Raw genomic sequence first — 26253 nt, 5'->3', positions numbered from 1 at the left:
CTTATGTTGTCGTCTTGCTTTTATGACATGCTGCAATAACATGGCCTCACCCCTTTGGTGCATGTTCTCAGGGGCAGGGTTTATGTAAATTTTAGGATTAGGGATGTCACCAACCCGGGAAGAAGCTTGTTGTAGTCCCTACCAGCCGTTTGTTTTAGTCCTTAAACAGAGAATTCTTTAAAAGAAAATATCTCCATTTGCATCGACTTTGAGCATCGTAACTTTACAGATGTTGTTCATGCTCTATAACAACATCACACATAAGTAAAAAAAGTGACCTTTTACATCCACACACAGCTATATACACACTGCATTAAATGTAATGTCTGAAAAAGCATAATAGGGGCACAAGTACAATTGTCTCTTCATTTTAATGGACACCAATATATAGTTAATCATGTCTGATAACTCGACAAATATGTTTTCAGTATTACTGATATATCGTTGCATTACAAATGAACTGGTTCTATGCATTTATTTTCATTCAAAGTAATGAAAATTGAATGAATTAAACTGCTGCAGCAGCTTCACACACAAATCTTTTCTCTTGAAAACAGAAAGCATCCGTCCAGAAATCCGTCTCTCCCGCTGGATGTCCCAAGCTAGCACAATCTTCACCGGCCGGATGGCCTTTAGTCCAGTTGTCAGGCTCTCTGACTCCATTCTCTCGCTTTATCCAGAATCTGCAGAATGAAAAAACAAAACACATCTGCTGGAGTAGCTTCAAGTATTGGTTATTTTTCTATGCAAAGGTTGTGTTTTAAACATTATAGAAGTTCTTACTCTACTGAATCATTAAGTGGCTGGTTGTTCACCCAAAACCAGTGTCCCTCAGTGTCCAAATCATTCAGACCAATCCAGTGAGTCACTTTAACTTTAGAGGTAAGAAAATCCTGATGGAGAAAAAGTTTTAATAGTGAGATCAGATGTAAGACACATAAGGTTCAGAGCAGAGAATTGTATTCTATTTAAGATCAAAAAATTAGCTGAAGTCACACTTCTTCTACTAAACCACAGCCATAAAAGAACTTCTCTACTTTTCTGCTTTTCACTTCTGCTTTAGCTTATATAAATCAGATACAGATGGAAAAAATTCCTGCCTTTCATTCAGTTTCACTCAGAAATATGCAGAGTCATAGAAGTAAAAATGGTTTAACGATTCATGTTGACCTAATATTTACAGTGATGTTTAGCTTTTTTCTCCAGCTTAATATTTTGATTGCTAAAAATGTCATCAGTGGTCTTAAAGAAGTCTTAATTCAGGCCTATAAAGAAAATATATATTTTTCTTAGTGTGAAGAACATTTTAATAATCTGAAGAACCTCCACTATAAATAACCTTTTGTGCAATGGAAAGGTTTCATGGATGTTATGTAAGATTTTTCATGTAGGCCTATTATTTGTTTTTTTACTGCCAACTTGTGAACAGCTTAACGAAACTTGAAAAAAATGAGACCTTCCCTTCCAAGGTTGTCTGAAAGCCTCTAGACCAGGGGTGTCCAATCCTGGTCCTGGCGGGCCTACTGTCCTGCAGAGTTTAGCTCCAACTTGCCTCAACACACCTGTCTAGAAGTTTCTAGTATGCCTAGTGTGACCTTGATTAGCTGGTTCAGGTGTGTTTAGTTGGGGTTGGAGCTAAACTCTGGAGGACAGTGGCCCTCCAGGACCAGGATTGGACACCCCTGCTATAGACTGATTTTTATGTGAGGGACTCGGGATGTCTGCATGAGCAGCAAGTTGCTGGCTGCAGTTCACTTAATGGCCACTGGGAATCGGGTTTCTGAATTCTAGTCCCTTTAAAGGTTCTTCACTGAACCATATATGCCAAAAAAGAACATTTATTTATAGGAGTATATGAAGTGTTTAACTGCAGAACGCACCTGCTCTGCTTGGCTGTTTATGATCACAAGATGTCCTCCTAGAGTCACACAGTGATCTCGACTCTGTGTCCAGTTCATCTTGACCGTTGAGAAGAAGTAACACTTTCCCCCAAAATGAATCCAGTGGACGGAACAAAGTGCACAACCTGTGCTGTCTTTTGTGAAAGAGGTAGTGACAATTCAATTATTCATTTTTTTCAGACTCAATTTATCTTTATTTTAGTAATTGTGCTTATTGACAGTATGTGTGTAGAATGTCTTTTTAAACTTTGCACAAGGCTGAAATCATAATACGTACGATTTAATCTGTTCAGCTTTCTAAGTGTCTCTTCATGCTGGTTGTGAAGCACGTCAAACTGTTCTTTGTAATCTGCATCCAAAACAAAGAAGCACAGTAAAGATCAGATGGTGGTAGTAGCCTCGACTTTTATGCTATTTTTATTTTCTGCACAAATCAGAAGTGAAATTTTCTGGTTGCTGTACTTCCCTCACCTGTAGCATTGTGGCCTTGATCAGACACAGACACATTGAAATCTGAATTTAAAAAAGCAACAGATGCCAAACAAATGAAAACAGAATATCAAATGCTTAAACTTAGACATGAAAGATGAGATAGAAGTAAATCAGTTACGTGTAGCATGTGTCAGAAGCACCGCCAGGGTACAGACACTTCCGAGAGCAAAGACGAGACAGACACTGAGAACTATCAGAAGAACTTTAGCCCATTTATGCAGAGCAGCTTCTTTCTTGAAGGTCTTTTGATCTGTGATTAGAAGCCATGTGAGGTTTATAATAATTATGTATGCAAGTCAATAAGTAAATACAGTAGATATACATATAAATAAGGGAAAATGTTGTTGTACATTATGCTGTGTAAAACATAAGAACTTGACAAATATGTAAATAAATGCACATTAAATATTGATTTAAGTGTGTTGTCATTTTACTATTTTCCCAAAACAATAAACACTACCCTACTACCTTACTACCTTTTCACTTGATCTTGCTTTTTTTTACTTAATAGTGCTACATTCGACACAATAGATCATAACAAACTCTTAGATCGATTACAAAATGACACTGGTATTCAGGGACAGGCATTAAGGTGATTTAGATCGTTCTTATCTGATGGATAAAATTTGTTTTATTTAAACAGGGAATTATCCAAGTTAACGTCAGTAAATTATGGAGTGCCGCAAGGGTCTGTTTTAAGCCCTCTGCTATTTTCAACATTTTCACTGTTATGCTGATGATACGACCAGATGAAATCTCTAAATTATCTAAGTTGACAGAGTGTGTTAAAGATATAAAATATAGGATGACCAGTAATTTTCTTCTATTAAATTTGGATAAGACTGAGGTGTTACTAACTGGACCAAAACCCTGTACACAGAACCTCTAGAATACAATTTGCATCTAGAAGGATGTACTGTTACTTCATCCTCTACAGTTAAAGATCTGGGTGTTATATTAGACAGCAACTTGTCTTTTAAAAATCATATTCCATATTTTATAAAAACAACCTTCTTCCACCTCAGGAACCAGCTAACGTTCAACACTTCAATATAAAATAAACAACAAAATGAAATTAAGTCCCTCACGGACGACTGCCACACACACATAAACAAAACATAATGTAAATAGTCCAGGCCTGGTCCTCACTTGTCCTTCACTGTTGTTGCTCCTCCTTTTATGCTCCCAGAGCTCCTCCGTGAGAAACTCGAGACCGGTGTGGTGCGGAGGTGGCGCTCGTCATCAATCACGCCAAAAGCCTCACCCCATTCTCTTGGCTCTCGGCCTCGTCCTTCTTGCCACATACATCCATCATCCCTCGCAGGCTGTGCTTTACACTAGGGGGGCCAGTCACGGCAGCTGGGGGTGAATGCTGGGGGTAAAGACAGACAAGCCGAGAGAAAGGAGACGGAAGCATTAGGAGCGACAGGGACGAGAGAGGTGAGTGAAAAAAAATCTTGGTTCGGTTCCCAAAATGCACTGCCATCCTGTCCTCCATTAGCTGGGTGAACTAGTCTGTGATGCCTGGTGACAGTGCTGGATAGCCCTCAGTGGACGGCAACAGCTCCTTCAGGTTCGGGCAGTCAGCAGGAGTCCCCCATTCTTTGCTCCTCCCCATCATGGCGGACGGTAGCAAGCTCCGGCCCACGGCAAACGGCGGCAACTCCTCTGCTCCTTCACGGACAGCAGCCACCCCTCCACAACCCAGGCAGCCAGCAGCGAGTTTGTCCGTCCCAGCAACTCACTCCAGCCCGCCGAATCGAGCGTCCATGGTGGCAGACTCTGCTCAGCCATGCTCATTGGCACCACAGATTCCCCACAGCGGCGAGGGCTCTTTGACAGTGCGGTTCTCCTTCCTGCCGGGATGGCGATGCGCAGGGGACGCTCATCATCAATCACACCACCGGCCTTGCCCCGTTCTCACGGCCTTGTTCTGCTTGCCACAATTACATAACCCCAATTTTATCACCTCTACACTGGCTAACTATTAAGTTCAGTATCAACTACAAAGTATTGCTACTGACTTATAAGTACCCTAAATGGGTTATAAGAACCCTAAATGGTTCAGCTCCTGTGTATTTAACTGATTGCCCTATAATCCATCATGCTCTTTACGGTCACAAAACTCTGGACTTTTGGTAGCACTTAGAATATCTAAGTCCACCAAAGGGCATTTGCATTTGGCTCCTAAACTCTTGAAATGCCTTCCTGATAATGTTCGGGGCTCAGACACACTCAAGATTTGTATTATCTTTGAACTGTACATTTCTGACATATTGACATTACTTTGACACAGTCACCTCTGATATCAGATATAATGTAGAAACAATCACTTTCTGTAAAGCTGCTTTGAAATGATATATACAAATAAATGTGAATTGAACTGAATTGAAATGTGCAGCAAAACAACAACAAAACAGTTCAAACCAGGGTAAAAGAAGCCAGGAAGGAAGGAAGTCTGACATCTTTACTCAGAATTAGCTTTTAATAAAAGAAGATTCTAATGCTCAGAACTTTTGACGTTTGACTGCATACAAACATCAAAACTTGATGTTTGTATGCAGTTTGTATGCAGAATGATTAAATGAGAACTGACAGTCATTGATTTGATCGCTTGATTTAATTTATTCAAAATGTATCTGTATACGTTGTACAAGTATTTGTCGTGCTTCATTTTATGAATGTACATTTTGCATTGCCAAAGTAATAAAATTACAATGACATGAAAAACTAACAATTAAAATGGTATTTGAACAAGCAATGTAGAATGAAAAACATTCAGAAAAGAAAAAAATATATAGATAGATAATAAATTATTATAATTGCAGAAATTGTGTAACAAAATTGATAAACTGTAATAAATTATCTGACCTTTGTATCGGGAGCATTTGTCACTGGATGAAGTTGCTGAACGTATGTAATCTGAATTTCCATAGACTACATCCATTTCATTAATGTGACAGATGTCTTGCCTCTGAGTGACTGAGTTCAAGGAAGTCACAAAAACTTATCTGTCTTACTTCAGAAAATAGAACAGGAAGTAAGGAAGTCACGGGCAATAGAGCTGCAAATTAACCCTCTACAGAACAACAACGGAAAGTTTTCTTAGGCCCTATGTTTAATAAATTTTTCTTTAAATGATTACAAACAATTAGAAAGGTCGTGAAGTACCAAAGAACAGTCCAGTAAGGTGTGGGAGTCACTATCAAGCACCATTTAAAGGTGTTGACGTCCTGTTCTGACACATGGTCACAAGAGCACATGGTGTGAGAAGAAGGCAAGAATTTTTGCTTTAGTAATCTTATTTAAAATGACATGAACTGCACATAAAAAATATGTGTGTATGAAGGTGTAGAGAAGCCTTTTGTCAAGTTTTATGAAGTTTTTTTTATTTTTTTATTTTGCATGTTCAGAAATTCAGTTTTCTTTTCGTTGCCTCAGGGCAACGTTGTGCGATAGGGTGTACTTTTCGAGGATGTTTTGGACAATACCTCACATTGGCAATAATGTGTTATAAGAAGGGAAGATGCAGGGTTGAACAGGAACACCCAAAGTGATGTGCAAAAATTGTAACATACACCTCTATTTCACAGCAGAGAAGAACTGCTTTTTGAAGTTTTGTATGCAGTGAAATCTTATTACATGAAGTACATTACATACATGATACAAACTTATGCATGTATCAAATTCAATATATCAATGTCTTTAAAGTGTTTTCCCCTTTTTACTTTAAAAAAAAAAAAAAAATGTCAAGAAATCATTAAGTGATTTTGCATTGCTCTCTCACCATTGTCTTATAATTTTTTCTCTGATTCTGTACCATTGAGGCAATGAAAAAATATTTTGGGGTGGGGGGGTCAAAAAAATGTTTTATCAATAAAATGTTCCCAAATAAACCAAAAAATGATGTGGAATATATATATTATATATTTTCATGTGCCATCAACAGGTGTGCAGTAGAGGGTTAAATCAAAAGGCTAATAACATTATCAAAAAAGCAAAATCCAGAATGGCTGAAATCCAATGACAATGATGCCTTAAAACACTTTCTTGTTTATTATGTGCATTTTCCTTATCTGTATTTTGTGTTTTTCTCACTATACAATTTGGGATAATCTTCAGTGCTCTGTTTGACCCTGTTTGACTGCTGTTTTTTTTTCATTTCATTAATATTTTCCTGACTCGAAACAGCACACTTGGATCTTGAGTTCTGTCTGCCTCTTGTATTTCTTGTATTAGATTGTCTCTTCTAAAATGGTTAATAAACTTGCCTCCTCCATGTCAAACATAGGCCAAGACAGCAGGATATTTTTATTTTGTTATGCCCTCAGATTTGCTAAAAGAAAAACACATTGACTTTAGCTGCACTCAGTTTTCGCTGTCTGAGGTCTCATTAAAACACTGGCCAGGACAATATTTATCTGTATTTATTTTCCACTGTCTAGGAATTCAGTAAAGTTATTAAAAAGAAACTGTTCTTAGTTGTAAGGGGATCGTTGTAACACTTTTTAAGAGATGTAAAATAAATCTCTGATGTCCCCAGAGTCTGTATGTGAAATTTTAGCTCACAATACCCCACAGATCATTTTTTATAACATGTTAAAATTGCCACTTTTTGGGGTTGAGCAAAAGCGCACTGTTTGTGTGTGTGTCCCTTTAAATGCAAATGAGCTGCTTCTCCCAGCCTAAGAGGGCGGAGCTCCGTGCTCCTGTGACAGAACAATTTTAAAAAACAGAAATGGGTACGCTTTACGGGCCGTTTTGGCTGTTTTCAGAGAGTTTGTATTAGAGAGAAGTTGTCGGACTAGAAAAGCTGAACCCAGATTCACAGCTACTGGATTTCCAGAGGGCATTTAGCGGTGGATTTTCTACTCATCGAGTAGTCTTTGTAGACATATGTGGCCTAATGACAATGATCTTTTGATTTTTTTTTTTTTTTTAATTTATTATTATTATTTTTTTAACTTCTAACTACTAGTTTTATTATTAAACAGGATTCTAAGAGGAGCATATTATAGGGGACAAGAGAATTGAGTGGACTCGTGACTGTTGGAAATGAATTATTTTAGTTTATAAAGTTTTAAATATGGAAATTTTTCTTACAAAAACCCATTGCTTTGCTTCAGAAGGCCTTTATTAACCCCCTGGAGGCGAATGGATTATTTTTATGATGGATGGACGCATCTTTTTGGGCTTTTTATACATATGGAAATGGATAACATTTAAATGTGCATAAAATTATTAATTGTACATTGTGGTGTTTATGTATTATCCTCTTGGCAGAACAGACAAAAATTGCATGTTGTAAAAGTGCAAAATTATCAGTAATTAAATTCTATTCTGTTTCTCACAAAAACCTACTATATTGCTTCACAAAACTTGAAATAGCTGTAGCATACATTGCATTTCAATCATGACAACTCTTGGAAGATTTTTAGCATGGTATTGGATATGACAATGTTAATGTATTTGGTCTTGGTGGAATAGATCTGCTGCTGCTGCTGCTGTAAAACAAGTACAGGAACTTGCCACTGCCAAAACATACGCCGATACGCTGCTGTAAAACATAGTGCTGCTGCACAAATATATATTTCAATAACCCATAGCAGATCAGGTGGAGCTGGGGAAGGGTTTTAGAGGAACTCTGAAACGCGCTGCAAACTACTATAGTAATGTAATAATGTGTGAGCAATTTCAATAGCTGCAGAAGTAACATGGACCAATCAGCTTGTACCAAGTAATGCTGTAATTATCATCAGCTTGCATTAAGGACCCATCAGCCTGTGCCATCTAGAGTTTCATGACTGAACTATGTATTACAATTATTCATGTCCATACATTTTATTTGTAGGTTACTTATAGTAAACGCTTGTTTATTCCAAGAACTTTCAGAACTGCAGGGCTGCATTTTGTTGTCCACAGTAAGCAAATCCAAAAGAGTTTACCTCCAAAATATAGACAAAAATCTGGCAAAATATGCTGACATTAGATTTTGTTCTGTGTATATATAACTGATAGAGATAAATTAATATGTCTTTTCACAGATAAACAACTTCTTTTTTTTACAAGAAGCATCAAACCAAGATTGAAAGTTGCCATTCCCATCTCCCAGACTAGCACAGTTCTCTCCAGACGGATCCTGTACTCTCCAGTTATCAGGTTCACTCGGCCCCCCATTGAACCAGAACCTTTAACACACAAACAAGAAATAATGCATTTGGTCTGTGGTTGAACCAAGTAAAATAATAATAATAATAATAATAATAATAATAATAATGTTGGTTTTGCAATACCAATACACTTAGGTTATCACACAAAAGAAACAAACAAACAAAAAAAAAAAGAAAAAAAAAAAAAAAGAAAAATGATCAAGCAACCAACTTTACAACTTTTGGACTACTGACATGGAATGTCCCATTACCATTTCAGAAGGTTGGCTAAACAAACAAACAAACAAACAAACAAACAAACAAATAAGATCACACAAGATCACACATTCAGAGTTCTTACTGTACTCCAGTTTCATTGAGAGTTTGGTTATTCACCCAAACCCAGTGTCCTTCAGTGACCAGATCATTGAGACCAATCCAGTGCGTCTCATTAACTTTAGAGACCAGAAAATCCTAATGGAGAAAATATACATAGGTGATAGTGTCAAATAATTGTTGGGTATAGGTCAAGATATAGAAATCCCTTTACAATAAACTTTCATTTGTGTGATCAAAACTTGACTTACAGCTGACGTGATGTAAGTTTTCATTACGCTTGCATAAAGTGTCAATTAATTCATCATTTATCTGACTTGCCTGTTCTGTTTTGCTGGTTATGGTGACCAGATCGGCTCCTTTAGAAAGACAGACATCTCGACTGCTCGACCAGTTCAGTTTATCAGAGCTGAATAAATACAGCTTTCCACGACAAGCTATCCAGCCACCCACAGACAGATTACAAGACTGAGCTGTGAGTAATGAATAATAGCAAATAAAAGTGTAATTAAACTCTATCTTTATTGTTTGGATTAGATAGTTAAACAAAAATATTCACACTTTGTGTCACACTCAGCTTGTAAACTGACACTCACCATCATTAAAGGACAGCCATTCTCTGAGTGTTTTGTATCTGGTTGTAAGATCATTAAACTGTTTCTTCAGGGCTGATGAAAAGACAATTAAAATGTAAAAGAGAATCAAGAATCCACTTAGAAAAAAATGGACTCAAAAGCATGAGGCCATCTTTAAATGCTGAATTGGAAAAACATGTAATGAAAATGTCAAATTAAAGGCAATCAACATGAAGCAGAGGCTGTTCTCTAACTCTAGTGTAATTGGTTTTAAATTTGTCCAGCTCTCTCATCATAACTTGAAGAAAATGTGAAAATTTATGATAGTTTTCTCACCTGTGCTGTCGATCTCTTGAGCTGCCAGTTGCTTTGAAACCATGATGTGCTGCTCATTCAGTGATTCGAAATCAGCAAGTTTATGATTATCTGATTAAAGACAAAACAATAGCAGCAGTGGAAAATATATGTTTTTGAGGAAAGTCTTTATTATGCACTGAAATTGTCTACAAAATCAAGTTTGAATAGAGTTTGTAAATTAGTGCTTTGGGCTAAATTAATTGCAGTTTAATATGTTCAATGGGGGTTTGTTTGGCAATGATTGCCTACTAAAGTATGATTGTAAAAATAAAAAGCTACTGAAAAATATGTATTACAAGTTGCAATGATGTCCAACACTGAGGTCAAGTAGAAGTACTTAAATTAAATCAGTCAATACAACCCTGCACAGAGCAAATATCAAGTATCAGTTATACTCACAAAGTGCCCAGAGAGCGCAGAGACCTCCGAGAGCAAAAACAAGGGAGAAACCCAGAAGAATCAGAAGAACTTTAGTCCACTTAGGAGAAATTACTTCTCTTTCTTGCTCTTCTGTGGAGTTACCTGGGGTCAGAAATTCAAAGAGATAAAGAAAATATGAACCCTTGAATCAGTCCAGCCCTCCCTCCACCCCAAAATATTTTTTGTTGCCTCAGGGCAACGTTGTGCAACAATGGTACAGAATCATAGAGAAAATTACCATAAGACAATGCTCAGAGAGCAATGCAAAATCACAATTTTTTTTTTTTTTTAAATGTGAAGAAATCATTAAGTAAAAAATAAAAACACTTGAAAGACATTGAAATATTGAATTTGATACATGCATAGGTTTGTATCATGCAGTGTGTCATATAATGTACTTCATGTAATAAGATTTCAGTTCTTCTCTGCTGTGAAACAGAGGTGTTTTTTTGCACATCACTTTGGGTGTTCCTGCACACCCAGGAAACCTGCATCTTCCCTTCTTATAACACGTTATTGCCAATGTGAGGTATTGTCCAAAACATCCTCAAAAAGTACACCTTATCGCACAACGTTGCCCTGAGGCAACGAAAAGAAAAACTGAATTTCTGAACATGCAAAATAAAAAATAAAAAAACTTCATAAAACTTGACAAAAGGGTTATCTACACCTTCATACACACACATATTTTTATGTGCAGTTCATGTCATTTTAAATAAGATTACTAAAGCAAATAATCTTGCATTCTTCTCAGACCATGTGCTCCTGTGACCATGTGTCAGAACAGGACGTCCCACCTTTAAATGGTGCTTGATAATGACTCCCACACCTTACTGGACTGTTCTTTGGTACTTTCTCAACCTTTCTAATTGGTTGTAATCATTTAAAGAAAAATGTACTAAGCATAGGGCTTAAGAAAACTTTCTGTTGCCTGAGGGCAACACTGTGCTGTAGAGGGTTAAAGTTTCAGGTAAAATCTACGTTCATCATAGTTGACTCTTGTCTGAATGTTTGCCACTGTGATTTTATTGTGACCATTGTTACTGAAAAGATAAGAGAAAATTTGGAGATCTACAATTGCATATCTGACTCAAAAAAGGTTTTTGTGACAACTAGGCCTGTGTGACAGCTTTATATCATGACACATGAGAAAAAATATCACTCTTGCTTAAAAGGCTTCATAGCATTTTGATAACTTAAAGTGCCCCATTATGCTTTTGCAAATATTACTTTTAATGCAATGTGTAATATAGCAGTTTGTGAATGTAAAAAGTCTGCAAAGTTTTAAAGATCAAAATGCATGATAAATAAGTTATTGTCTCATAAAGTATTAATTGATTCTGAACTGTGGAAACAAGTTGTCAGCAAATCCAGTCTCACTTCCTGTTACATACCTATGTATCAATGTAACACATTTGCATAATGCCAGTCTATGGTCTTCATTGGCTGCCTGTAAACAACATCCACTTTGACACTTCAAACACTGTAGTTGTAGCTGAGGGCTGGGAGAGTTTGGTTCGTATTGTCAACATGTCGAGAAGATGCAGTTTGCTGCATTTCAAAAGAATGAGACTCCCACTGGAATTCATACTGAAAAACTAACGCCATAATTAATGTTCACTGTGAAGCCTCTGGAGCAGAAATTCAGAAATGCTAATGAGCATATGGTTTACGACACACACTGCAAGCAATACACCAATCACAAAAATCCTCAAATTAAGGATCTGCTCAGATTTCATATGGTCCAAATCTACAGATAGTAAAAGTAACACTGAAGCAATGTTGCAGTTAGTGAAATAAAGTAGATTCACTCTACCACTACAAGTGATGATTGAGCATTAGTGATGACACCTGTGGTTAACAAGCACAACCACTGAAGATAAGAGGAACAACAAGAACAGAAAAAAGGAAGAGATGGGCAGAAACACAACTACAATTGACTTAGTCACAGCCTTTTGATGAAATCAACTGCAAATAAAATCAGTATGTCACCAGAGGATGATTAAACAACAAACCAGTTTGCCTTTATTTCTTTATGGTACATGTACCAAGGTTGTTGAAGTCTGTTTGAAGTCACCATTATGGTGATTAGTGTTCCCTTTGGTTGGGCACTTGATCATTTACTTTGGATGAATTAATTATCTTTCAGCAATTGCTGAATGTATATGCCATCACTATTGTCAACAATATTTCATGCTCCTGACTTGCGATTTTTTTTTACTATGTGCACTTTTCGGAATCAGTGACTGACTTCCCAAATGAGAATGAAAGTATTTAAAAACAGCAACTTTCAGTTTTTAACTGTCCCATTGTGTTCAATGGGACACAAGTGTTCAGTTCTACTTTCAGCAGAGGGAGCAAAAGAAATTACAAAGTTATAATCATATAATTCAATAAATCATATGTTTTATCCATATATTGTTTTTCCTTTACATCATTAGTGAAAGTGACAAGTAACCCATACTTGGAATATGTCCTCCTTTATTTAACCTATCCAAGTTAGTGCACACACATTAGGAGTAGTGAGTAGTGAACACACACACACACACAGAGCTAATGTGGTAATGTGTTAAGTATAGAAATATGCAAGCAAAAACAATGCTTGTCCCCAAAACACTGCTTGCATACAGACAGCTGGCCTACTCACGCTAAACCTTGCAAGATCATGCAAGAACCAGCTTCACCAGCTCCGTTTAGCTTGAGATCAGCATGAATATGCTGGTCCACCAGCTAGACCAGCACTAACCAGCATAAACCAGCCTGGACCAACATGGAATCCATGCTGGTTTATGCTGGATTTTTCAGTAGGGTTGGTGGTGGTATCATCAACAGATAAAATGTACACCTTGATGCCAAATATACTAAAGAAAACCATATGCCCCATTACTACAGTGCTAAATCATTAAAATGGAAATGAATGCATACTGATAACATCCCGGTCTTACCTTTGTATTGAGAACAGTTTTCACCTGAAGCAACTGTTGAAAGTATGACACCAGAATTTTCATAGACTGAATCCATTTCATGAGCCTGACAGAAGATGTGTCCACTGAGTCTTGAGTGCTGCTTCAGTTTGTTCAGAATAAGGAAGTCACATAAAATGTCATCCATATTAATACAGACTGAAAGTAATGCAGCTATGAGCCTGAATAACAGATTTGGCAACTACATGTTTGACTACATGTGATAGCCGCTAAAAATAAGGTATAATTAAATGTTTGTGTTCTCCAAAAGAGAAGAATGAGGCTGTCTACTAGTGCTTTACAACTTTCAACATTAAGCATAAAATTTCATATTTTCAACATTTAGATTTTGCTGTAGCAGTTTATGCCACCTTCTAAAATAACACTTATACAACATAATTTCAAGGCACATTGGACTGGACAATATTGCACTTCAGTATATGAACAGAAGGTTTATATACATGACATATGTTGCATGGGATCATTCTGTGAAACTTTTACATCTTTATATATATATATATATATATATATATGGTAACACTTTATAATAACTGCACACTATGAAGCATTAGTTAAGCATTAGTAAACAGTCAATTCATCATTTATAAAGCATTAATAGACATTAATAAGCCGTTTATAAATACACCTATAAATGCTTTGTTCTTGATTTATAAGCATATCTATAATGTGTTTAATAATTGTATTTTCATACTTTATTAATGATCAATTTATCATTTCTAAATTAAGTATTACATTATTTACAAACCAGTTATTTAGGAGTTGTCAGTGGTTCATAAGATCATTTATAAAGTGTAAGTAAATGATTAATAAACTATTTAAACATACATTTATACATCTTATTATTTATACATATAGTAATAGTTACTCAGTGTGTTAATAAATGCTTTATTAATACATATTCCTACTGTAATTCACGATTAATTCAGGTAGTTATAAAACATTTAGTAGTTGTCAGTTAACTATTTTTGTGAGCTCATCTAAAGTGAGGACTATTCATGCCTCATAAAGCTTTTATAAAGGAGATTTAAAGGCTCAGTTATCTTCTGCACTGCTGTTCTCTAATGTTTTAAAGTTAGTACTGAGGTAGTTTTGACACTGTGAAATATTTTATTACATTATTAATGTTTTATAAAAACATTATTTGTTGTATTTTGGCACTCCTGTAATCCAGTGTTGGCACTGGTAAAATTTTATTCAGCAATGTTTACACTTTACAGAAATGTATTTTTATATCAGATTGCATAGGCTTAGTTTCATTTTACTGCACAGTTATGTTTTCTGGAGGAGTACAGGGATTTTTACTTTGTGAAATTGCAGAGGTTTACTTTTAATTTTATATCAAGTTACCCATCGTGAAATTTTTTTTTCCTTGAAATAAATATTTCTATGTTCTGTATCCTTTAAATCTCCTTTATAAAAGCTTTACGAGGCATGAATAGTCCTCACTTTAGATGAGCTCACAAAAATAGTTAACTGACAACTACTAAATGTTTTATAACTACCCGAATTAATCATTAATTGCAGTAGGAATATGTATTAATAAAGCATTTATTAACACACTAAGTAACTATTACTATATGTCTAAATAATAAGATGCATAAATGTACATTTAAATTGTTTATTAATCATTTACTTACACTTTATAAATGATCTTTTGAACCACTGACAACTCCTAAATAACTGGTTTGTAAATAAGAACAAAGCATTTATAGGTGTATTTATAAACTGCTTACTAATATCTATTAATGCTTTATAAATGATGAACTAACTATTCACTAATGCTTAACTAATGCTTCATAGCGTGAGTTATTCTAAAGTGTTACTGCATATTAAATTATACAGTGCTGGAACATCAATTCCTTTGGTTGGTAGCCTTATTTCTCTGATGTTTGATTACACAATTTATGATAAGTTCTATATTTCATAAACTCAAGTAACTTGCCAAAGTGGTCCTGTCTGAACTCCTTTTATGCTCCAGGAGCTCCTCTGTGAGAAACTCAAGACCGGTGCGATGCGCAGGGGACGCTCATCATCAATCACACCACCGGCCTTGCCCCGTTCTCACGGCCTTGTTCTGCTTGCCACAATTACATAACCCCAATTTTATCACCTCTACACTGGCTAACTATTAAGTTCCGTATCAACTACAAAGTATTGCTACTGACTTATAAGTACCCTAAATGGGTTATAAGAACCCTAAATGGTTCAGCTCCTGTGTATTTAACTGATTGCCCTATAATCCATCATGCTCTTTACGGTCACAAAACTCTGGACTTTTGGTAGCACTTAGAATATCTAAGTCCACCAAAGGGCATTTGCATTTGGCTCCTAAACTCTTGAAATGCCTTCCTGATAATGTTCGGGGCTCAGACACACTCAAGATTTGTATTATCTTTGAACTGTACATTTCTGACATATTGACATTACTTTGACACAGTCACCTCTGATATCAGATATAATGTAGAAACAATCACTTTCTGTAAAGCTGCTTTGAAATGATATATACAAATAAATGTGAATTGAACTGAATTGAAATGTGCAGCAAAACAACAACAAAACAGTTCAAACCAGGGTAAAAGAAGCCAGGAAGGAAGGAAGTCTGACATCTTTACTCAGAATTAGCTTTTAATAAAAGAAGATTCTAATGCTCAGAACTTTTGACGTTTGACTGCATACAAACATCAAAACTTGATGTTTGTATGCAGTTTGTATGCAGAATGATTAAATGAGAACTGACAGTCATTGATTTGATCGCTTGATTTAATTTATTCAAAATGTATCTGTATACGTTGTACAAGTATTTGTCGTGCTTCATTTTATGAATGTACATTTTGCATTGCCAAAGCAATAAAATTACAATGACATGAAAAACTAACAATTAAAATGGTATTTGAACAAGCAATGTAGAATGAAAAACATTCAGAAAAGAAAAAAATATATAGATAGATAATAAATTATTATAATTGCAGAAATTGTGTAACAAAATTGATAAACTGTAATAAATTATCTGACCTTTGTATCGGGAGCATTTGTCACTGGATGAAGTTGCTGAACGTATGTAATCTGAATTTCCATAGACTACATCCATTTCATTAATGTGACCGATGTCTTGCCTCTGAGTGACTGAGTTCAAGGAAGTCACAAAAACGTATCTGTCTCACTTCAGAAAATAGAACAGGAAGTAAGGAAGTCACGGGCAATAGAGCTGCAAATTAACCCTCTACAGAACAACAACGGAAAGTTTTCTTAGGCCCTATGTTTAATAAATTTTTCTTTAAATGATTACAAACAATTAGAAAGGTCGTGAAAGTACCAAAGAACAGTCCAGTAAGGTGTGGGAGTCACTATCAAGCACCATTTAAAGGTGTTGACGTCCTGTTCTGACACATGGTCACAGGAGCACATGGTGTGAGAAGAAGGCAAGAATTTTTGCTTTAGTAATCTTATTTAAAATGACATGAACTGCACATAAAAAATATGTGTGTATGAAGGTGTAGAGAAGCCTTTTGTCAAGTTTTATGAAGTTTTTTTATTTTTTTATTTTGCATGTTCAGAAATTCAGTTTTCTTTTCGTTGCCTCAGGGCAACGTTGTGCGATAGGGTGTACTTTTCGAGGATGTTTTGGACAATACCTCACATTGGCAATAATGTGTTATAAGAAGGGAAGATGCAGGGTTGAACAGGAACACCCAAAGTGATGTGCAAAAATTGTAACATACACCTCTATTTCACAGCAGAGAAGAACTGCTTTTTGAAGTTTTGTATGCAGTGAAATCTTATTACATGAAGTACATTACATACATGATACAAACTTATGCATGTATCAAATTCAATATATCAATGTCTTTAAAGCGTTTTCCCCTTTTTACTTAATGATTTCTTGACATTTTTTTTTTTTTTTTTAAGTGATTTTGCATTGCTCTCTCAGCATTGTCTTATAATTTTTTCTCTGATTCTGTACCATTGAGGCAATGAAATGGGGGGGGGTCAAAAAATGTTTTATCAATAAAATGTTCCCAAATAAACCAAAAAATGATGTGGAATATATATATATTATATATTTTCATGTGCCATCAACATGTGTGCAGTAGAGGGTTAAATCAAAAGGCTAATAACATTATCAAAAAAGCAAAATCCAGAATGGCTGAAATCCAATGACATTGATGCCTTAAAACACTCTCTTGTTTATTATGTGCATTTTCCTTATCTGTATTTTGTGTTTTTCTTACTATACAATTTGGGATAATCTTCAGTGCTCTGTTTGACCCTGTTTGACTGCTGTTTTTTTTTTCATTTCATTAATATTTTCCTGACTCGAAACAGCACACTTGGATCTTGAGTTCTGTCTGCCTCTTGTATTTCTTGTATTAGATTGTCTCTTCTAAAATGGTTAATAAACTTGCCTCCTCCATGTCAAACATAGGCCAAGACAGCAGGATATTTTTATTTTGTTATGCCCTCAGATTTGCTAAAAGAAAAACACATTGACTTTAGCTGCACTCAGTTTTCGCTGTCTGAGGTCTCATTAAAACACTGGCCAGGACAATATTTATCTGTATTTATTTTCCACTGTCTAGGAATTCAGTAAAGTTATTAAAAAGAAACTGTTCTTAGTTGTAAGGGGATCGTTGTAACACTTTTTAAGAGATGTAAAATAAATCTCTGATGTCCCCAGAGTCTGTATGTGAAATTTTAGCTCACAATACCCCACAGATCATTTTTTATAACATGTTAAAATTGCCACTTTTTGGGGTTGAGCAAAAGCGCACTGTTTGTGTGTGTGTCCCTTTAAATGCAAATGAGCTGCTTCTCCCAGCCTAAGAGGGCGGAGCTCCGTGCTCCTGTGACAGAACAATTTAAAAAAAACAGAAATGGCGGTCTCTGTGCTTCTCACTCAGGGCGGTATGCTAACAAGGCAGATCGGTCACCAGTCATGGGCGGGGTTTATAGGGGGAAATATGAAAAAGCCTGTTCGGAGAGATTGATAATGATTTATTGGGACTATAAAAAAGTATTTGGTGGATTTTTACCATTATAGGTTGGTTGTTTACACACTGTGAACACACATCTGTGTTCAAACACCTTATAAAAGTGAATTTTGCATAATAGGTCTCCTTTAAAGATGTGTTACAACCCACCCCACCCCTGTCAGCCAGTGTTAGCAGGTTAAAAATGCATTGCATTTTTCCTGAGTAACTACAATTTAATCAAATGTATGTTACTTAAATGATTTTATCTGCAAACATTTACTAAACAAAATACAGTTTTGGTCAACAAATAAACAAACAAGAAAACATACTTCTATAAAAATCTTTTTTTCTTTATAAAATATGTGTCTATTTACAGGAATAGAATGGCAATGAATCAACGGAAGTAAACCCCCCTGTTTGTTTTATTTTTTTGTGGGTTTTAGGCTTAGTGGGTACACTTTACGGGCCGTTTGTGGCTGTTTCCAGAGAGTTTGAATTAGAGAGAAGTTGTCGGACTAGAAAAGCTGAACCCAGATTCACAGCTACTGGATTTCCGGAGGGCATTTGGCGGTGGATTTTCTACTCATCGAGTAGTCTTTGCAGACATATGTGGCCTAATGACAATGATCTTTTTTTTTTTTTAATTTATTATTATTATTTTTTTTAACTTCTATCTACTAGTTTTATTATTAAACAGGATTCTAAGAGTAGCATATTATAGGGGACAAGAGAATTGAGTGGACTCGTGACTGTTGGAAATGAATTATTTTAGTTTATAAAGTTTTAAATATGGAAATTTTTCTTACAAAAACTCATTGCTTTGCTTCAGAAGGCCTTTATTAACCCCCTGGAGGCGAATGGATTATTTTTATGATGGATGGACGCATCTTTTTGGGCTTTTTGTACATATGGAAATGGATAACATTTAAATGTGCATAAAATTATTAATTGTACATTGTGGTGTTTATGTATTATCCTCTTGGCAGAACAGACAAAAATTGCATGTTGTAAAAGTGCAAAATTATCAGTAATTAAATTCTATTCTGTTTCTCACAAAAACCTACTATATTGCTTCACAAAACTTGAAATAGCTGTAGCATACATTGCATTTCAATCATGACAACTCTTGGAAGATTTTTAGCATGGTATTGGATATGACAATGTTAATGTATTTGGTCTTGGTGGAATAGATCTGCTGCTGCTGCTGCTGTAAAACAAGTACAGGAACTTGCCACTGCCAAAACATACGCCGATACGCTGCTGTAAAACATAGTGCTGCTGCACAAATATATATTTCAATAACCCATAGCAGATCAGGTGGAGCTGGGGAAGGGTTTTAGAGGAACTCTGAAACGCGCTGCAAACTACTATAGTAATGTAATAATGTGTGAGCAATTTCAATAGCTGCAGAAGTAACATGGACCAATCAGCTTGTACCAAGTAATGCTGTAATTATCATCAGCTTGCATTAAGGACCCATCAGCCTGTGCCATCTAGAGTTTCATGACTGAACTATGTATTACAATTATTCATGTCCATACATTTTATTTGTAGGTTACTTATAGTAAACACTTGTTTATTCCAAGAACTTTCAGAACTGCAGGGCTGCATTTTGTTGTCCACAGTAAGCAAATCCAAAAGAGTTTACCTCCAAAATATAGACAAAAATCTGGCAAAATATGCTGACATTAGATTTTGTTCTGTGTATATATAACTGATAGAGATAAATTAATATGACTTTTCACAGATAAACAACTTCTTTTTTTTACAAGAAGCATCAAACCAAGATTGAAAGTTGCCATTCCCATCTCCCAGACTAGCACAGTTCTCTCCAGACGGATCCTGTACTCTCCAGTTATCAGGTTCACTCGGCCCCCCATTGAACCAGAACCTTTAACACACAAACAAGAAATAATGCATTTGGTCTGTGGTTGAACCAAGTAAAATAATAATAATAATTATAATAATAATAATAATAATGTTGGTTTTGCAATACCAATACACTTAGGTTATCACACAAAAGAAACAAACAAACAAAAAAAAAAAAGAAAAAAAAAAAAGAAAAATGATCAAGCAACCAACTTTACAACTTTTGGACTACTGACATGGAATGTCCCATTACCATTTCAGAAGGTTGGCTAAACAAACAAACAAACAAACAAACAAATAAGATCACACAAGATCACACATTCAGAGTTCTTACTGTACTCCAGTTTCATTGAGAGTTTGGTTATTCACCCAAACCCAGTGTCCTTCAGTGTCCAGATCACTGAGACCAATCCAGTGCGTCTCATTAACTTTAGAGACCAGGAAATACTAATGGAGAAAATATACATAGGTGATAGTGTCAAATAATTGTTGGGTATAGGTCAAGATATAAAAATCCCTTTAAAATAAACTTTCATTTGTGTGATCAAAACTTACATCACGTCAGCTGTAAGTCAAGTTTTCATTACGCTTGCATAAAGTGTCAATTAATTCATCATTTATCTGACTTGCCTGTTCTGTTTTGCTGGTTATGGTGACCAGATCGGCTCCTTTAGAAAGACAGACATCTCGACTGCTCGACCAGTTCAGTTTATCAGAGCTGAATAAATACAGCTTTCCACGACAAGCTATCCAGCCACCCACAGACAGATTACAAGACTGAGCTGTGAGTAATGAATAATAGCAAATAAAAGTGTAATTAAACTCTATCTTTATTGTTTGGATTAGATAGTTAAACAAAAATATTCACACTTTGTGTCACACTCAGCTTGTAAACTGACACTCACCATCATTAAAGGACAGCCATTCTCTGAGTGTTTTGTATCTGGTTGTAAGATCATTAAACTGTTTCTTCAGGGCTGATGAAAAGACAATTAAAATGTAAAAGAGAATCAAGAATCCACTTAGAAAAAAATGGACTCAAAAGCATGAGGCCATCTTTAAATGCTGAATTGGAAAAACATGTAATGAAAATGTCAAATTAAAGGCAATCAACATGAAGCAGAGGCTGTTCTCTAACTCTAGTGTAATTGGTTTTAAATTTGTCCAGCTCTCTCATCATAACTTGAAGAAAATGTGAAAATTTATGATAGTTTTCTCACATGTGCTGTCGATCTCTTGAGCTGCCAGTTGCTTTGAAACCATGATGTGCTGCTCATTCAGTGATTCGAAATCAGCAAGTTTATGATTATCTGATTAAAGACAAAACAATAGCAGCAGTGGAAAATATATGTTTTTGAGGAAAGTCTTTATTATGCACTGAAATTGTCTACAAAACCAAGTTTGAATAGAGTTTGTAAATTAGTGCTTTGGGCTAAATTAATTGCAGTTTAATATGTTCAATGGGGGTTTGTTTGGCAATGATTGCCTACTAAAGTATGATTGTAAAAATAAAAAGCTACTGAAAAATATGTATTACAAGTTGCAATGATGTCCAACACTGAGGTCAAGTAGAAGTACTTAAATTAAATCAGTCAATACAACCCTGCACAGAGCAAATATCAAGTATCAGTTATACTCACAAAGTGCCCAGAGAGCGCAGAGACCTCCGAGAGCAAAAACAAGGGAGAAACCCAGAAGAATCAGAAGAACTTTAGTCCACTTAGGAGAAATTACTTCTCTTTCTTGCTCTTCTGTGGAGTTACCTGGGGTCAGAAATTCAAAGAGATAAAGAAAATATGAGAAAATATTTTACATCTGAACCCTTGAATCAGTCCAGCCCTCCCTCCACCCCAAAATATTTTTTGTTGCCTCAGGGCAACGTTGTGCAACAATGGTACAGAATCATAGAGAAAATTACCATAAGACAGTGCTCAGAGAGCAATGCAAAATCACAATTTTTTTTTAAAAAAATGTGAAGAAATCATTAAGTAAAAAATGAAAACACTTGAAAGACATTGAAATATTGAATTTGATACATGCATAGGTTTGTATCATGCAGTGTGTCATATAATGTACTTCATGTAATAAGATTTCAGTTCTTCTCTGCTGTGAAACAGAGGTGTATGTTACAATTTTTGCTCATCACTTTGGGTATTCCTGCACACCCAGGAAACCTGCATCTTCCCTTCTTATAACACATTATTGTCAATGTGAGGTATTGTCCAAAACATCCTCGAAAAGTACACCTTATCGCACAACGTTGCCCTGAGGCAACGAAAAGAAAAACTGAATTTCTGAACATACAAAATAAAAAATAAAAAAACTTCATAAAACTTCATAAAACAAAAAAAGGGTTATCTACACCTTCATACACACACATATTTTTATGTGCAGTTCATGTCATTTTAAATAAGATTACTGAAGCAAATAATCTTGCATTCTTCTCAGACCATGTGCTCCTGTGACCATGTGTCAGAACAGGACGTCCCACCTTTAAATGGTGCTTGATAATGACTCCCACACCTTACTGGACTGTTCTTTGGTACTTTCTCAACCTTTCTAATTGGTTGTAATCATTTAAAGAAAAATGTACTAAGCATAGGGCTTAAGAAAACTTTCTGTTGCCTGAGGGCAACACTGTGCTGTAGAGGGTTAAAGTTTCAGTTAAAATCTACGTTCATCATAGTTGACTCTTGTCTGAATGTTTGCCACTGTGATTTTATTGTGACCATTGTTACTGAAAAGATAAGAGAAAATTTGGAGATCTACAATTGCATATCTGACTCAAAAAAGGTTTTTGTGACAACTAGGCCTGTGTGACAGCTTTATATCATGACACATGAGAAAAAATATCACTCTTGCTTAAAAGGCTTCATAGCATTTTGATAACTTAAAGTGCCCCATTATGCTTTTGCAAATATTACTTTTAATGCAATGTGTAATATAGCAGTTTGTGAATGTAAAAAGTCTGCAAAGTTTTAAAGATCAAAATGCATGATAAATAAGTTATTGTCTCATAAAGTATTAATTGATTCTGAACTGTGGAAACAAGTTGTCAGCAAATCCAGTCTCACTTCCTGTTACATACCTACGTAACAATGTAACACATTTGCATAATGCCAGTCTATGGTCTTCATTGGCTGCCTGTAAACAACATCCACTTTGACACTTCAAACACTGTAGTTGTAGCTGAGGGCTGGGAGAGTTTGGTTCGTATTGTCAACATGTCGAGAAGATGCAGTTTGCTGCATTTCAAAAGAATGAGACTCCCACTGGAATTGATACTGAAAAACTAACGCCATAATTAGTGTTCACTGTGAAGCCTCTGGAGCAGAAATTCAGAAATGCTAATGAGCATATGGTTTACGACACACACTGCAAGCAATACACCAATCACAAAAATCCTCAGATTAAGGATCTGCTCAGATTTCATATGGTCCAAATCTACAGATAGTAAAAGTAACACTGAAGCAATGTTGCAGTTAGTGAAATAAAGTAGATTCACTCTACCACTACAAGTGATGATTGAGCATTAGTGATGACACCTGTGGTTAACAAGCACAACCACTGAAGATAAGAGGAACAACAAGAACAGAAAAAAGGAAGAGATGGGCAGAAACACAACTACAATTGACTTTTGATGAAATCAACTGCAAATAAAATCAGTATGTCACCAGAGGATGATTAAACAACAAACCAGTTTGCCTTTATTTCTTTATGGTACATGTACCAAGGTTGTTGAAGTCTGTTTGAAGTCACCATTATGGTGATTAGTGTTCCCTTTGGTTGGGCACTTGATCATTTACTTTGGATGAATTAATTATCTTTCAGCAATTGCTGAATGTATATGCCATCACTATTGTCAACAATATTTCATGCTCCTGACTTGCGATTTTTTTTTACTATGTGCACTTTTCGGAATCAGTGACTGACTTCCCAAATGAGAATGAAAGTATTTAAAAACAGCAACTTTCAGTTTCATTATCAAGTTATTAACTGTCCCATTGTGTTCAATGGGACACAAGTGTTCAGTTCTACTTTCAGCAGAGGGAGCAAAAGAAATTACAAAGTTATAATCATATAATTCAATAAATCATATGTTTTATCCATATATTGTTTTTCCTTTACATCATTAGTGAAAGTGACAAGTAACCCATACTTGGAATATGTCCTCCTTTGTTTAACCTATCCAAGTTAGTGCACACACATTAGGAGTAGTGAGTAGTGAACACACACACACACACAGAGCTAATGTGATAATGTGTTAAGTATAGAAATATGCAAGCAAAAACAATGCTTGTCCCCAAAACACTGCTTGCATACAGACAGCTGGCCTACTCACGCTAAACCTTGCAAGATCATGCAAGAACCAGCTTCACCAGCTCCGTTTAGCTTGAGATCAGCATGAATATGCTGGTCCACAAGCTAGACCAGCACTAACCAGCATAAACCAGCCTGGACCAACATGGAATCCATGCTGGTTTATGCTGGATTTTTCAGCAGGGTTGGTGGTGGTATCATCAACAGATAAAATGTACACCTTGATGCCAAATATACTAAAGAAAACCATATGCCCCATTACTACAGTGCTAAATCATTAAAATGGAAATGAATGCATACTGATAACATCCCGGTCTTACCTTTGTATTGAGAACAGTTTTCACCTGAAGCAACTGTTGAAAGTATGACACCAGAATTTTCATAGACTGAATCCATTTCATGAGCCTGACAGAAGATGTGTCCACTGAGTCTTGAGTGCTGCTTCAGTTTGTTCAGAATAAGGAAGTCACATAAAATGTCATCCATATTAATACAGACTGAAAGTAATGCAGCTATGAGCCTGAATAACAGATTTGGCAACTACATGTTTGACTACATGTGATAGCCGCTAAAAATAAGGTATAATTAAATGTTTGTGTTCTCCAAAAGAGAAGAATGAGGCTGAGAATCTCCTTTATAAAAGCTTTACGAGGCATGAATAGTCCTCACTTTAGATGAGCTCACAAAAATAGTTAACTGACAACTACTAAATGTTTTATAACTACCCGAATTAATCATTAATTGCAGTAGGAATATGTATTAATAAAGCATTTATTAACACACTAAGTAACTATTACTATATGTCTAAATAATAAGATGCATAAATGTACATTTAAATTGTTTATTAATCATTTACTTACACTTTATAAATGATCTTTTGAACCACTGACAACTCCTAAATAACTGGTTTGTAAATAATGTAATACTTAATTTAGAAATTATAAATTGATCATTAATAAAGTATGAAAATACATTTATTAAACACATTATAGATGCTTATAAATCAAGAACAAAGCATTTATAGGTGTATTTATAAACTGCTTACTAATATCTATTAATGCTTTATAAATGATGAACTAACTATTCACTAATGCTTAACTAATGCTTCATAGTGTGAGTTATTCTAAAGTGTTACCGCATATTAAATTATACAGTGCTGGAACATCAATTCCTTTGGTTGGTAGCCTTATTTCTCTGATGTTTGATTACACAATTTATGATAAGTTCTATATTTCATAAAATGAAACAAGTTGTCATGAAACTGTTTTGACAGTTAGAACTGGTATTGCATTGAAACTGACAGCTTTCAGAAATTTTTGTTTTGGAAAAGTGAAACAAAATGATGGTGACATTTTTTTCCCCCACTGCGGTGGTAAAGGGCAAACCACTGATGCTTATGCAGAATGTTATGCAGAAATGAAACTTTTAAATGACTCGAACGTTTAAACAATAGGCAAAGTCCTTGAACATAGAAAGCAATAGAAAAGTTTAAATTATATTTGCCCACAAAGATAAATGTTTCGTCATATCCCGCTTTGAGAGGACTGTGGGACACGAGCAGGGCAGAGCCCATCTCTTGTCTAGTATCTGTGTTTTCTTCCAATGTTCCAAAGCAATGGACACTGATTATAAAAGATCAGAAGAGCGAACTTTATCTTCCACATGAGCAAGTATGAATAGCTATTTGATGCTGCACTGCTGGAGAAAAGAAAACTGAATTACCTGCACATGTGAAATGCGATATATAATAAACTTGACGTGCCTTATCGTCTCTAACAAGCACCAACTTTGTACAAATTTAATTTGAAGTCAGATAAAGATTGAAACTAATGAGACATAGTGTTTTTCTCCTTTGCCTAGTAAAAGATTCGAATAGGCCT

The 26253-nt window shown here is 35.5% G+C and overlaps 1 protein-coding gene across 12 annotated transcripts in view; it reads right to left on the bottom strand.

Annotated features, from left to right (window-relative positions):
* Window positions 1-352: 352 nt before the first annotated feature.
* Window positions 353-26253, bottom strand: part of LOC127501622 (CD209 antigen-like protein E) — a 41779-nt gene continuing 15878 nt past the window's right edge. For 2 of the 12 annotated variants that reach the window (XM_051873732.1, XM_051873739.1), the window contains 3 exons: window positions 1881-2035; window positions 784-893; window positions 353-683 (listed from right to left, as the gene is read on the bottom strand). In XM_051873732.1, the coding sequence (XP_051729692.1) occupies window positions 509-683; window positions 784-893; window positions 1881-2035 (440 nt within the window). In that variant the 3' untranslated portion in view covers window positions 353-508. Of the gene's footprint in view, window positions 684-783; window positions 894-1880; window positions 2036-2178; window positions 2251-2372; window positions 2415-2511; window positions 2644-5264; window positions 8582-8903; window positions 9017-9199; window positions 9352-9474; window positions 9547-9789; window positions 9880-10209; window positions 10333-13175; window positions 13357-16226; window positions 20076-20387; window positions 20501-20683; window positions 20836-20958; window positions 21031-21273; window positions 21364-21693; window positions 21817-24693; window positions 24875-26253 lie in introns of those variants that run through there. The other 10 variants (XR_007926653.1, XR_007926652.1, XM_051873738.1 and 7 more) reach the window with 10 other exon arrangements.

The sequence above is a fragment of the Ctenopharyngodon idella genome, chromosome 19 (assembly GCF_019924925.1).
Source record: "Ctenopharyngodon idella isolate HZGC_01 chromosome 19, HZGC01, whole genome shotgun sequence".
In the NCBI taxonomy this organism is placed as follows: domain Eukaryota; kingdom Metazoa; phylum Chordata; class Actinopteri; order Cypriniformes; family Xenocyprididae; genus Ctenopharyngodon; species Ctenopharyngodon idella.
This window is presented reverse-complemented; position numbering and strand designations above follow the sequence as displayed.